The following is a 14,566-nucleotide window of genomic DNA, read 5'->3' as shown; positions in this document are numbered from 1 at the left end:
ATTGAATGATGCAGACACGTTTGTTACTGGATACTTTCTAATACTTATTACAGTTTATCTTTAGATAGATAGGTAGATAGATAGATAAATAGTACTTTATTGATTTCTTCAGGAGAGTTCCCTCAGGAAAATTTTAATTAAATAATGATAAATAGATAAATAAATACATTTTTTTTCATATGTCTAGCTTTGTGCTATTGTGTGCTTGGCTGTTGTGTAGCTCCTGGTAGCCTTTAGCCTACTATGTTTACTTTTTGTAAATGACAAAAATAAAATATAAGAAAAAAACAACTGTGTGCATTAATCAGATATTTTAAATCAAAGCTGATATAAGCCGATTTTTTGCTTGTATGCGATGTAAATATTTGATCGAGTCTCTAATCTTTATCGTCTTCCCAAGGATTCTGTGAGGGATTCATCCGTCAGACAGAAGATCCAGGTGGCCAGAATCCTCAAATCGGTTCATCTCCCAGCCTCGCAAGATGGAGGACGGCTATCAGAACCGGACCGCCTTCATCAAAGGTGCCAAAGACATCGCTAAGGAGGTCAAGCGCCAGGCCTCCAAGAAGGTGGGCCGCTCGGTGGACCGCGTGAACGACGAGTACAGCCGGCGCTCCTACAGCCGCTTCGAGGAGGACGACGATGACGACTACCCGGCGCAGGGCGGCCAGGACGGCGGCGGCTACTACCGCGGCGACAGCCAAGCGGCCAACGAGGACGACGAGGGCGGCCACAGCGACTCCACCGAGGGCCACGACGAGGACGACGAGATCTATGAGGGCGAATACCAGGGCATTCCCAGGGCCGACTCGGGCAAGGGCAGCCTGGCAGGCGGGCCCGGCTCGGTGGCGGCCGGCGCTCAGCAGTTCCGAGACATCGGTGTGTCGGAGGCGGAGAGGAGGAAGGACCAGGAGGAGCTGGCCCAGCAGTACGAGACCATCCTGCAGGAGTGCGGACACGGAAAGTTCCAGTGGACCCTCTACTTTGTGCTGGGCCTGGCGCTGATGGCCGACGGCGTGGAGATCTTTGTGGTCGGCTTCGTCCTCCCCAGCGCTGAGAAGGACATGTGTCTGTCTGAACCCAACAAGAGCATGCTGGGTATGTTCACATGCGCCTGACTCACTTATTGTATTTGTACATATATAAGACGAGAAAGTAGGGAAAATGGCAAATTAAAAATAAAGTCACAGAAACTCACCTTAATCCGGTTTTGCACCAAATTTGAATAAGTCCACAATCATAAACATAACATAGATACACAATTAGTCAATATAACTTTAGTATCCTGTTATTACCATTATTATAATATATATATATATATTTTTTTACATATTATTTTTCTCACAAATTAATAATTCCAATTGAGTGACAGTATGCCTCAAATTATAGCATTAATAATTTCAATGTTACTATGGCAGCTATTTTCAACCCCATTAGAGGACAGATTTCCACCAAGGCCAAACTAACAAATGTTTGAATAAAGGGTGCATATGGCTACATTTGTATGTAAAGGTGAGAATAAATATGAAAAAAAAAAAATGGCAAAACAAGTTACGAAAGCGCACATTTATCCGGTTTTGCACCAAATATAAATTGGCCCACAATGAGAAACATAACATACACACAATTTGACAAGCTCATTGTATTTCTATACACAAATAAACCCATTATTTTAACAAATGATACATACATTTATAAATATATATATTTTTAATTTATTCAATTATATTTATTAAATTTTTTGCTTAGAAAATGTTATTTCATAAATTAATAATAATACATTTATTGGCCTATGAATGGGTGTTTCTGGTATTTTGGCTACCCCTTTTGACATTATGAATAATATTATGGCAGACATATTTGTATTATTATATTGGCAATATTGTAACACTATGATTTTTTCAAAATATTAGAAACAACAACAACAAATAGCTGCATTTGCACTCAGGGATGAGGAGAAATTAGGAAAAAATTACACAAATGTTACAGAGGCACACCTTTATCCGGGTTTGCACCGAATTTGAATAGTTCTACAATAATAAACATAACATAAACACACAATTTGACAAGCTCATTCTATTTATTTACGCAAATAAACCCATTGTTTTAGCAAATGATATATATATATATATATATATATATATATATATATATATATATATATATATACCGTATATACATTTAATTTTATTTATTTAACTTTTTTCTTACAAAATATTATTTCATAAATTAATAATAATACATTTATTGGCCTATGAATGGGTGTTTCTGGTATTTTGGCTACCCTTTTTGACATTATGAATAATATTATGGCAGACCTATTTGTATTATTATATTGGCAATATTGCAACACTATGATTTGTTCAAAAAATATTGGAAACAACAACAACAAATAGCTGCATTTGCTCCCAGAGATGAGGAAAAATTAGGAAAAAAGGACAAATAATGTTAAAGAAGCACACATTTACCCGGGTTTGCACCAAATTTGAATAGTTCCACAATAATAAACATAACATAAACACACAATTTGTCAATAGTATTCTATTATTCTAGTATTACTTTCTACATTTTATTTAGATAATTCAATTTCTTTATTTCAATCAATCAATCAATCAAAGTTTACTTATACAGCCCTAAATCACAAGTGTCTCAAAGGGCTGCACGAGTCACAACGACATCTTCGGCTCAAATCCCACATCAGGGCGAGGAAAAACTCAACCCAATAGGTGACAATGAGAAACCTTGGAGTATATTTTAACATATTGATTAAATATCTTCACAAAATAAGTGATTAATCAAATTAATAATTTTAAATATATAATGGCAACTCGATTGACGGTGTCCATCAAAATTTAGCATCAATATTACAAATGTTACTATGGCAGACATTTTTAAACCCATTTGAAGACCAAACTATCAAATTAGGATGCATATGGCTCCATTTGTATTTAAATATGAGATGGAATGAGGAAACATGGCAAATAAACGTTACGGAGGTGCACCTTTATCTTGTTTTGTACCAAATTTGCACAAACTTGTGACTTAACTCATTCAATCAATTCCAAAGAACAAGAGGCACTATTCAAAGTAAGCCTTTAATAATAATAATAATAATCATAATAATTATTGGAGTAAAAAATAATAACAATATTGTTAACCAGAACCAGAACCTACTCAGTGGCCTAGTGGTTAGAGTGTCTGCCCTGAGATGGGTAGGGTGGGAGTTCAAACACCGGCCGAGACATACCACTATGAAAATGGGACCCATTACCTCCCTGCTTGGCACTCAGCATCAAGGGTTGGAAGTGGGAGTTAAATCACCACAAATGATTCCCGGGCGCGGCACCGCTGCTGCTCACTGCTCCCCTCACCTCCCAGGGGGTGAACAAGGGGATGGGTCAAATGCATAGGACAAATTTTGCCACACCTAGTGTGTGTGTGATAATCATTGGTACTTTAACTTAATTGAAGGAAAAAATAATTATAAGAAGAACAAGAATTGGAGTAGAAAATAGTTACAATAATAATAATGCTAATAATAATTGTCATAGAAAAAAACGGAATAGGACATGATAACACAAAAAAAAACTGGTGTAGAAAATAATTACAATAACAATGATACTTGGAGTAAAAAAAAATATATTAGTAGAAAATAATAGCAGTAATAATTATTATGATAATTATACTAATAATAATTAAAGATGAAAATAATAATGATACTAATATCAATAGTAACAATAATGTAAATTGAGTGGAAAAAAATTACATTAACAATAATTATTGGAATAAAAGTAAATAATAATATTACTAATAACAATTGGATTAGAAAATAACAATTAGCATTACCAAACTTGAATTGGTCCACAATGACAAACATAACACAAACACCCAATTTTTGATAGTAATAGCATGAATGTTACAATAGGAGACTGTTTTAAATCTATTTAGAATACATTATCATAGTATAATATTTATAATATTATAGTGGCAATTATGCAACACAATTAAGGTCAACATTTTTTTTAAACAATAATTATAAAAATTGTATCCGTATATATAATTATTTGAATTGCATTATTTATGTACAAGTATTTTTTGATCATTAGATGCTGCAGCATACTGCATATGAGTTTGTTGTGTTGTATTGTGTTGTCTTTCAGGTCTGATTGTGTATTTCGGCATGATGGTGGGGGCGTTCCTCTGGGGAGCTCTGGCCGACCGCATCGGCCGCCGACAGTCTCTCCTCATCTCCCTGTCCATCAACAGCATCTTCTCCTTCTTCTCGTCCTTCGTGCAAGGATACAGCACCTTCCTCTTCTGCAGGCTCCTGTCAGGTGTTGGGTAACTATCAACCCCTAAGTAATCCTGAAGAAAACAGCAGGTCCGGGTCAGTTCTTGTCCCTTCTCTGCAGCATCGGAGGCTCCATCCCCATCGTCTTCTCCTACTACTCCGAGTTTCTGTCGCAAGAGAAGCGAGGCGAGCACCTCAGCTGGCTCTGCATGTTCTGGATGATTGGTGGGATTTACGCGTCGGCCATGGCCTGGGCCATCATCCCTCACTACGGTCGGTTCAGCTCATAGAAGAATGCAAGTTATATGAATATGCTCATTGCAAAAAATGATTGTGTTTTGTTCTGTTCTGTCAGGTTGGAGCTTCCAAATGGGCTCGGCCTATCAGTTCCACAGCTGGCGTGTGTTTGTATTAGTGTGTGCCTTCCCCTCTGTAGCCGCCATCGCTGCCCTCAGCGCCATGCCAGAGAGCCCACGCTTCTACCTGGAGGTCAGCTGACATAAGGCGCCAATAACAACAACATATCACACATAGGACTTGAAAAGTGAGAGAATCACACGTCTTTTCTCTCCTGACAGAATGGAAAGCACGATGAAGGCTGGATGATTCTGAAGCAAGTTCACGACACCAACATGAGAGCCAAGGGACACCCAGAAAAAGTCTTCACTGTGAGTACAAAAACATGATGGTTATATTTGTGTTAGTGATCATTCCTTCTTATGTGGAACAACTACTATCTTCTCTCTCAGTCCAATATGTTATTAACAATCAAAGATGAAGTGATGGAAATTCTTTACCTTTCTTGGGAGAATATCTTACTGTTCACCAATGTCGGGCCCCTATAATTATCATGTACCTCTTAGTATGCACCATTTTTACACCCCTATAATCATGATGTACTTCTTAGTGTGCACCATTATTGGGCCCCTATAATTATTGTATACCTGTTAGTGTACACCATTATTAGGCCCATATAATCATCATGTTCCTCTTAGTGTACACCATTATTAGGCCCATATAATTATCATGTTCCTCTTAGTGTACACCATTATTAGGCCCATATAATAATCATGTTCCTCTTAGTGTACACCATTATTAGGCCCCTATAATAATCATGTTCCTCTTAGTGTACACCATTATTAGGCCCATATAATTATCATTTTCCTCTTTGTTTACACCATTATTACGACCCTATAATCGTGATGTACCTCTTAGTGTACACCATTATTGGGCCCCTATAATTATCATGTTCCTCATAGTGTGCACCATTATCTGGCCCCTATAATTATCGTGTACCTCTTAGTGTACACCAATTATAGGCCCCTATAATTAAGATGTACCTCTAAGTGTGTACCATTATTGGGCCCCTATAATTATCATGTACCTCTTAGTGTACACCATTATTGGGCCCCTAAAATAATCATGTACCTCTTAGTGTGCACTATTATTGGGCCCCTGTAATCATCATGTACTTCTTAGTGTGCACCATTATTGACCCCGAAAATAATCATGTTCCTCTTAGTGTGCACCATTATTGGGCCCCTATGATTATCATGTTCCTCTTTGTCTACACAATTATTGGGCCCCTATAATTATCGTGTACCTCTTAGTGTACACCATTATTAGGCCCCTATAATTATTGTGTACCTCTTAGTGTGCACCATTATTGGGCTCCTATAATTATCATGTTCCTCTTAGTGTGCATCATTATTGGGCCCATATACTTATCATGTACCTCTTAGTGTGCATCATTATTGGGCCCCTATAATTATCATGTGCCTCTTAGTATGCACCATAATTGGGTACCTCTAGATCAGGGCTCAGCAACCTTTACCACTCAAAGAGCCGTTTTGACCCGTTCCACAAAATAAAGAAAACAATGGGAGCCACAAAACTCTTTTGATATTTAAAATGATATAACACTGCATAAAGACTTTTTTTTTTGCTATGTGCTATGTATAAACCAGGGGTCTCAGACACGCGGCCCGCACCTTGATAAAAATATTTAATGTTGGTGCGGCCCGCGAGTTTTATATGATTGCCGTTGGACAGCATTCCACTTGCCAACACTCCCAAATTTTCCGGGTGGTTTCCGAGTTCTCAAACCAACAATTCTCACGAATATCAGCTGAATTTCAACCAGATAACAATTATAAGGGCATACTGTGAAGGCACTGGCTTAGACGCCTTCTACAACATGTGCAGACGGCTTACCAGCCCAGTAACATATTGTATGCTGCTTACCAAGGGAGTAGGTTTGATTTTGAGATTGGTGGGGACACAAAAGTGCTCCAAGGCAGCACTCTGAAAGTTGACTTTTTTTTTTTTTTTACATTAGCAATCTTAATTTCATGTCATGCAGGAGTTATAGGGTAAAGCAACTAAAATGAAAGCAAAGGAGACAACTTGAAAGAGTTCTCATCTTTACTCTTTAGTGTAGGGCTGTAGTGCAACTGTGCATCATACTGTCAATTAACATAGCCTACTGTCCATCAACAACATCAGAAATACATTCATGCAATACAACATTGTAAATAAACATAAATGAACTGTAATAATCTTTTCCCCAACTTGTGTTTAAATCACTCAGAATTTTTCCCTTCAACTACTTCTTTCTATTGCTGCTTTTGTACTGTAAATATGTTTGTCACTAATACTCAAATACAAGCAGATTAGTTTCCACTGGTTGTTCCTATTTGAAAGAGCGAAACACATGCCTCTGCCGGTCTGTCACAGAAATGAACTGCTGGCCAAAAATATGTTGATGCATGACAGATACATTAAGGACAATGACCATAGAGCTTGATGGTACAGTTACTGCCTGAGCAAAAAGGCTTTTACTAAATATGAATATTACTTCATATTAATGAATTATATTTTAGCATTGGGCTTATTGTATTTCCACCACTTTAGTATTTTCAAACCGTTGCTCACTTCTACACAAATACATGAAACTAAAAAATAATTTCAAAAATAAAACGGAAAGGTGAAATCCGGCAATCTGATTGGTTGTTAACCGTGGTTCAAATATTCTAAAGCCTTATCACAGCGTAGGCTATCACTCCGCCTCAGGCACGCATGACTGGTATGAATGGAAGTTGTTGTCATGTATCCATGACAACGGACTGTTGCAGTCCGTAGTAAAAGACAGCTGATGTTTTTACGATGTTAAAAAACGGCTAAAGTAGTTGAATTCACATGTTTAAGGTTAACTTTCACCTCTGGGGAGAGTTAACAATGGTGAAGGGGACTAAGTATTGACTTTCACCTGAAAAAAAGCGGAGGAAAAGACGATAGGATGACATTAGAGGAAACGTGACCCCGGAAGTAAATGCGTCATCCCATAGCTTGTGTTTGTAAATTGTTTTTTAATTTTTTTTTATAATACAGCGTTAACAAAACGTCTGTATTTTTATAATATAGCGTTATATTCTTATAATATAGCGTTAACAAAACAATTGTATTAATCATGACCCCGGAAGTAAATGGGGGGTAAGGTTTTTGTAGGGGGGAAGAAATATGGCGTGACACTCTCGTCCGTTCGCTAGCAACTAGCATGTAGGCTAGCTTTTACAAGCAGAAGGAGTGAAAGCGGGGACAGCCAATCACACGTACTTCAGCTTGAAACCGGCAACCAATCAGGGAGCGATATTTAGGTTGGAGGCGGGACTTCTAGCAGAGACGGACATTTAACCCTTTCTGTGCCATAATCATTGACTAAACATTACGGCAGCGCTTGTATTGATAGTGACTACACAGTAGCGGCTGGATATTGGTAGGGACGTGTCCCTAGCGTCCCTACCCAATTCTACGCCCTTGCTGCTTACGCATATACATGTACACGACTGCAAGGCATACTTGTTCAACAGCCATACAGGTCACACTGAAGGTTGTGATATAAACAACTTTAACACTCTTACTAATATGTGACACACTGTGAACCCACACCAAACAAGAATGACAAACACATTTCGGGAGAACATCCTCACTGTAACACAACATAAACTCAACAGAACAAATACCCAGAATTCCATGCATCCCTAACTCTTCCTCTGTGCTTCGGTTGAGGTGGGCGGGGTTGGGGGGGCGGGGTTTGGTGCTAGAGGGGGTGTATAATGTAGCCAGGAAGAGTTAGGGATGCTTGGGATTCTGGGTATTTGTTCTGTTCTGTTTATGTTGTGTTACAGTGAGGATGTTCTCCCGAAATGTGTTTGTCATTCTTGTTTGGTGTGGGTTTACAGTGTGGCACATATTAGTAAGGGTGTTAAAGTTGTTTATATCACAACCTCGAGTGTAACCTGTATGGCTGTTGACCAACTATGCCTTGCAGTCTTGTACGCGCAATGACAGAAGCAGCATAATGCATGCGACCGGCCGGCACGCAGATAGCATGGTGTAAAAGCGCGCGATGACATGTTGTAGAGGACGTTTAAAGTATAGCCTTCACGGCACGCCCTCAATATTTGAGTCCTAGTGAAAATCGGAAAATGTTAGCCCCGGGTGATTTTCGGGAGAGGCACCAAAATCCGGAAATCTCGGCGGGGGAGTCGGCAATTATGCAGCTGAGCCACATCAGAGTGGCCAAAGAGCCGCATGCGGCTCTGGAGTCGCGGGTTGCTGACCCCTGCTCTAGATGTCATACATCTAATAGTGTGCAGCATCTTTGGGCCTCTATAATTATTATGCACCTGTAAGTGTGCACCAATATTGTGCACCTATTTATCTGTGTGTAATTATCAAGCACCTACTTATCTCGTATATAATAATTGGGCACCTTTTTACACATATGATTATCAGGTACCTAACTTATACATGTGCACCATTGTTAGGCGCCTGTTTATTTTAATATTAATTGGGTACTTATTTGTGTTTATAATAATTGGGTCATATTTATGTTTATAATTATTGGGTAATTAGTTATGTGCTTACCATAGTCGGGCACCTATTTATGTTTATAATAGTTGGGTACTTATTTATATGTTTATAATAGTTGGGTGCTTATGTATGTGTTTATAATAGTTGGGTACTTATTGGTGTGTTTATAATACTTGGGTACTTATTTATGTGTTTGTAATGGTTGGGTACGTATTGATGTGTTTATAATAGTTGGATACTTATGTGTTTATAATAGTTGGGTACGTATCGATGTGTTCATAATAATTGGGTATGTATTGATGTGTTTATAATAGTTGGGTGCTTATCTATGTGTTTATAAGAGTTGGGTGCTTAACGTGTTTATAATAGTTGGGTACTTATTGTTGTTTTTATAATTGTTGGGTGCTTATTTATGTGTTTATAATAGTTGGGTAATTATTGGTGTTTTTATAATAGTTGGGTACTTATTTTTGTGTTTATAATAGTTGGGTATGTATTGATGTGTTTATAATAGTTGGGTACTTATTGATGTGTTTATAATAGTTGGGTACTTATTGATGTGTTTATAATAGTTGGGTACGTATTGGTGTGTTCATAATAGTTGGGTACTTGTGTATGTGTTTATAGTAGTTGGGTACGTACCGATGTGTTTATAATAGTTAGGTACTCTTTGATGTGTTTATAATAGTTGGGTACTTATTTATGTGTTTATAATAGTTGGGTGCTTATCTATGTATTTATAATAGTTGGGTACTTATTGATGTCTTTATAATAGTTGGGTACTTATCGATGTGTTTATAGTAGTTGGGTACTTATTTATGTGTTTATAATAGTTGGGTACGTATTGATCTGTTTATAATAGTTGGGTACTTATTGATGTGTTTATAATAGTTGGGTACTTGTTGATGTGTTTATAATAGTTGGGTACTTGTTGATGTGTTTATAATAGTTGGGTAAGTACTGATGTGTTTATAATAGTTGGGTACTTGTTGATGTGTTTATAATAGTTGGTTACTTATTGATTTGTTATAATAGTTTGGTACCTATTCATGTTTATAATTCTTGGGTACGTATTTATGTGTTTATAATAGTTGGGTGCTTATTTATGTGTTTTTAATAGTTGGGTGCTTATTTATGTGTTTATAATAGTTGGGTATCTTTATGTGTTTATAATAGTTGGGTACTTATTTATATGTTTATAATAGCTGTGTGCTTATTTAAGTGTTTATAATAGTTGGGTATTTTTTTGTGTTTATAATAGTTAGGTGCTTATTTATGTGTTTATAATAGTGGGGTGCCTATTTTTGTTTATAATAATTTGGTAGTTATTTACAATATGTGTTTATAATAGTTGGCTACTTATATACAGTATGTGTTTATAATAGTTGGGCATCTATTTATATGTATAATAGTTGGGTACTTATATACAGTATGTGTTTATAATATTTGGGCATCTATTAATGTTTATAATAGTTGGGTACCCATTTGTGTTTATAATAGTTGGGCATCTATTTATATTTATAATAGTTGGGTACTTATATACAGTATGTGTTTATAATAGTTGGGCATCTATTAATTTTTATAATAGTTGGGTACCCATTTGTGTTTATAGTAGTTGTGCACCCATTAGTGGGCACCATGACTGGGCACCTAATAGTGTCCATTGTTATAAGTGTGGATGATTATCAGTTACAGACACCTATCAGCATGCACCGTTATCAGGCAACTACATAAATTAAATATCATCCCGCTTGTTTTTGTCTTTCAAAGTTAAAATAAAAAAGAAATTGCTACTAATATATTTGCAATGCTGTTGAGTGATGCCTCTATGTGAAAGACAATTTTGACTTTTCTGAGTTGGTTTCTTTGGTCCCATTGTTGTGCATGCAGTGTAAAAATCGAGAAAATTCGATATTTAGTTTGTTAATTGAAGCCTTCTTTTCCACCTAGGTCACCACCATCAAGACGGTGAAACAGATGGATGAGTTAGTGGACAGTGGCACCGACACACCCGTCTGGCAACGCTACAGACTTAAAATCATGAGCCTCTCCCGGCAGGTGAGCAGAAGTCAAAGTGATTGATTACTGTAAAGGAGTCGTTGAAAAACATTGGCATTAGCAATTGTGGCTGTAAGCAACCTCTGGATGTATTTTTTTTTTAATTCACCCAACTTTATCTACCTCTTGCTTCTGATTGGCTTACATGACCGAGGGTTGGATTTCCACCTGTTCCTTTTGCATCCACATGACCGCCCCTGGTTATGGTTTTGATGTGTATTTTGTGGAGATGTAGACTTGAAAATGTTTAAAAAAAATGTGATTGCAGATTCGGAATAATATTGTTGCCTGCTTCACCCCGGAATACAAACGGACCACCTTCATGCTCATGGCTGTTTGGTTCACCATGTCATTCAGGTAAAGAAATGCTAACAATTTCAGTATCGATACAGCAGTGGTATTGATACCACTTATGCCTTCTGATGGATGTTATATACCAGCGTGTTTGTGTGTGAATGATCGTCCTAACGCCTGTTTGCAGCTACTACGGCCTGACCGTGTGGTTCCCGGACATGATCAAATACATCCAGAAGCAGGAGTACGAGTCCCGCACTAAGACCTTCAGCAAGGAGCGTGTTGAGCACGTCACCTTTAACTTCACCCTGGAAAACCAAGTGCACCGCCAAGGCCACTACTTTAACGACAAGTTGGTGACATCGACACGACATTTGAGCGCCGCAATCCAGCACACACATGATCAAATATACATCTGCTCTTTACTTCAGGTTCCTCAATCTAAAGATGAAGTCAATGGTGTTTGAGGACTCCATCTTTGAAGAGTGCTACTTTGAGGACATCACATCTACGCACACCGTCTTTAGGAACTGCACCTTCATCGCCAGCCTGTTTTACAACACAGGTAACTGCTCTATTTATGGATTTCAATCAGCTTGAAGTAGACTTTCGGCCAGATGGTGGCCGTGGAGACGTCTGTCATCAGTAACCCAGGGTTACTAGTGCTGCCAAAGGCGTTACCATGCCAACCCAAACACATCATTGAAGCCTTTTGTGATGACATTGAGTGGTAGATGGCAATTTGCTCAACAAGTGGTGACTTTTTACTTGAACCAAAATGATACGTGGCCTGATATAGGATGAACAAATATTCGAATAAAAAATACAATAAACATTTTTAAATCTTTATTTAAACATTTTTTAATGTTTTGGGCAAAATCTTGTATTTCATCAAACATCTTTTGACTTAACTCATTCAATCTATTCCAAAAAACAAGAGGCACTATTAGAAGTAACCCTTTAATATGAATAATAATAGTAATACTAATTGGAGTAGAAAATAATAACAATAATAATAATTGAAGGAGTCCAGTTGAAGGAAAAAAAAAGAAGAAGAACAAGAAATGGAGTAGAAAATAGTTACAGTAATAATCATAATAATAATAATAATAATTGGAGTAGAAAAAAAAATGAAATAGGACATGATGACAAAAATAATAACTGGTGTAGGAAATAATTACAATAACAATGATACTGGAATAAAAAAAAATATTAGTAATTGAAATATAAAATAATAATATTAATTTCTGGGGAGGACAAGGCCAACCATATTAATAATTATTATGACGATTGTACCAACAATTATTGAAGATGAAAATTATAGTAATACTAATATCAACAATAATAATAGTAACAATAATAATAACTACAAAACAATAAAACAATTACAATAACAATAATTATTGGAATAAAATAATTAATAATATTACTAATAACAATTGGAATAGAAAGTAACAATTAGCATTGTTATTAAGTATTAACAATGTAAATATAATCTTCTAAAATATATTTGTAAAAGTTAGTATATAAGACCTTTAATTCCGATTAATGTATTTTATAGTAATATTTAATAATATATGATAAGGATGATAATACATATATGTGAAAAGAGAATTATTATTATATAAAGTGTATTTTAGGACATTTTATGTCAATGAATTACTTTGTCATTTAGTGATTATGTATTTTAATTCATTAATTCTAATATGCAGTGAGATGAGATGTTAATTTTATTAGAGTGGACAAAGCTCTGAATATGAATTGAAGCACACACTCTTTTCCAGTGGAGGCCACTACAGTATTTGAGTAAACAGTGCGTCAACAAGTACAATTTATAGAATGTCTTTATTCACTTCCAATCATATTGCTTTGATTACAGTATATATTAAGATTAAAGGTCATTCATTGTCATTTTCACATGAAAACATGGAAAAAACTAAATTAAGTTGTCAGATCTCTTCATCCATGCAGCCTAAGCAAGAAAGCCCAGACTTCCCTCTCCCCAGCCACTTCGTCCAGGTCTTCCCGAGGGATCCCGAGGTGTTCCCAGGCCAGTCGGGACACATAATCTTCCCAATGTGTCCTGAGTCATCCCCGTGGCCTCCTACCGGTTGGGCTTGCCCTAAATACCTACCTAGGGAGGTGTTCGGGTTGCATCCTGACTAGATGCCTGAACCACCTCATCTGGCTCCTTTCGATGTGGAGGAGCAGCAGCTTTACTTTGAGTTCCTCCCGGATGGCAGAGTTTCTCACCCTATCTCTAAGGGAGAACCTCGCCACTCGGCGGAGGAAACTCATTTCGGGCGCTTGTACCCGTGATCTTGTCCTTTCGGTCATGACCCAAAGTTCATGACCATAGGTGAGGATGGGAACGTAGATCAACCGGTAAATTGAGAGCTTTGCTTTCCGGCTCAGCTCCTTCTTCACCACAACGGATCGATACAGTGTCCGCATTACTGAAGACGCCGCACCGATCTGCCTGTCGATCTCACGATCCACTCTTCCCTCACTCGTGAACAAGACTTCGAGGTACTTGAACTCCTCCACTTGGGGCAGGGTCTCCTCCCCAACCCGGAGATGGCACTCCACCCTTTTCCGGGCGAGAACCATGGACTCGGACTTGGAGGTGCTGATTCTCATCCCGGTCACTTCACACTCTGCTGCAAACCGATCCAGTGAGAGCTGAAGATCCTGGCCAGATGGAGCCATCAGGACCACATCATTTACAAAAAGCAAAGACGTAATCTTGCGGTCACCAAACCGGAACCCCTCAACACCTTGACTGCGCCTAGAAATTCTGTCCATAAAAGTTATGAATAGAATCGGTGACAAAGGACAGCCTTGGCAGAGTCCAACCCTCAATGGAAACGTGTCCGACCTGCTACCGGCAGTGCGGACCAAGCTCTGAAACTGATCGTACAGGGAGCGAACCGCCACAATCAGACAGTCCGATACCCCATACTCTCTGAGCACTCCCCACAGGACTTCCCGAGGGACCTGGTCGAATGCCTTCTTCAAGTTCACAAAGCACATGTAGACTGGTTAGGC

The 14,566-nt window shown here is 37.9% G+C and overlaps 1 protein-coding gene across 1 annotated transcript in view; it reads left to right on the top strand.

The window, feature by feature from the left end:
- Positions 1–14,566, top strand: part of LOC133557788 (synaptic vesicle glycoprotein 2A-like) — a 36,692-nt gene that overhangs the window by 14,361 nt on the left and 7,765 nt on the right. The window contains exons 2-10 of the mRNA XM_061908583.1: positions 401–1,098; positions 4,161–4,341; positions 4,413–4,564; positions 4,647–4,780; positions 4,870–4,959; positions 11,117–11,224; positions 11,493–11,581; positions 11,706–11,870; positions 11,950–12,083. Of these exons, the coding sequence (XP_061764567.1) occupies positions 483–1,098; positions 4,161–4,341; positions 4,413–4,564; positions 4,647–4,780; positions 4,870–4,959; positions 11,117–11,224; positions 11,493–11,581; positions 11,706–11,870; positions 11,950–12,083 (1,669 nt within the window). The 5' untranslated portion in view covers positions 401–482. The remainder of the gene's footprint in view (positions 1–400; positions 1,099–4,160; positions 4,342–4,412; positions 4,565–4,646; positions 4,781–4,869; positions 4,960–11,116; positions 11,225–11,492; positions 11,582–11,705; positions 11,871–11,949; positions 12,084–14,566) is intronic.

Source organism: Nerophis ophidion, linkage group LG08 (assembly GCF_033978795.1).
Source record: "Nerophis ophidion isolate RoL-2023_Sa linkage group LG08, RoL_Noph_v1.0, whole genome shotgun sequence".
In the NCBI taxonomy this organism is placed as follows: domain Eukaryota; kingdom Metazoa; phylum Chordata; class Actinopteri; order Syngnathiformes; family Syngnathidae; genus Nerophis; species Nerophis ophidion.
Note: the sequence above shows the minus strand (reverse complement) of the source record. Positions and strands in the feature narration are given on the sequence as shown.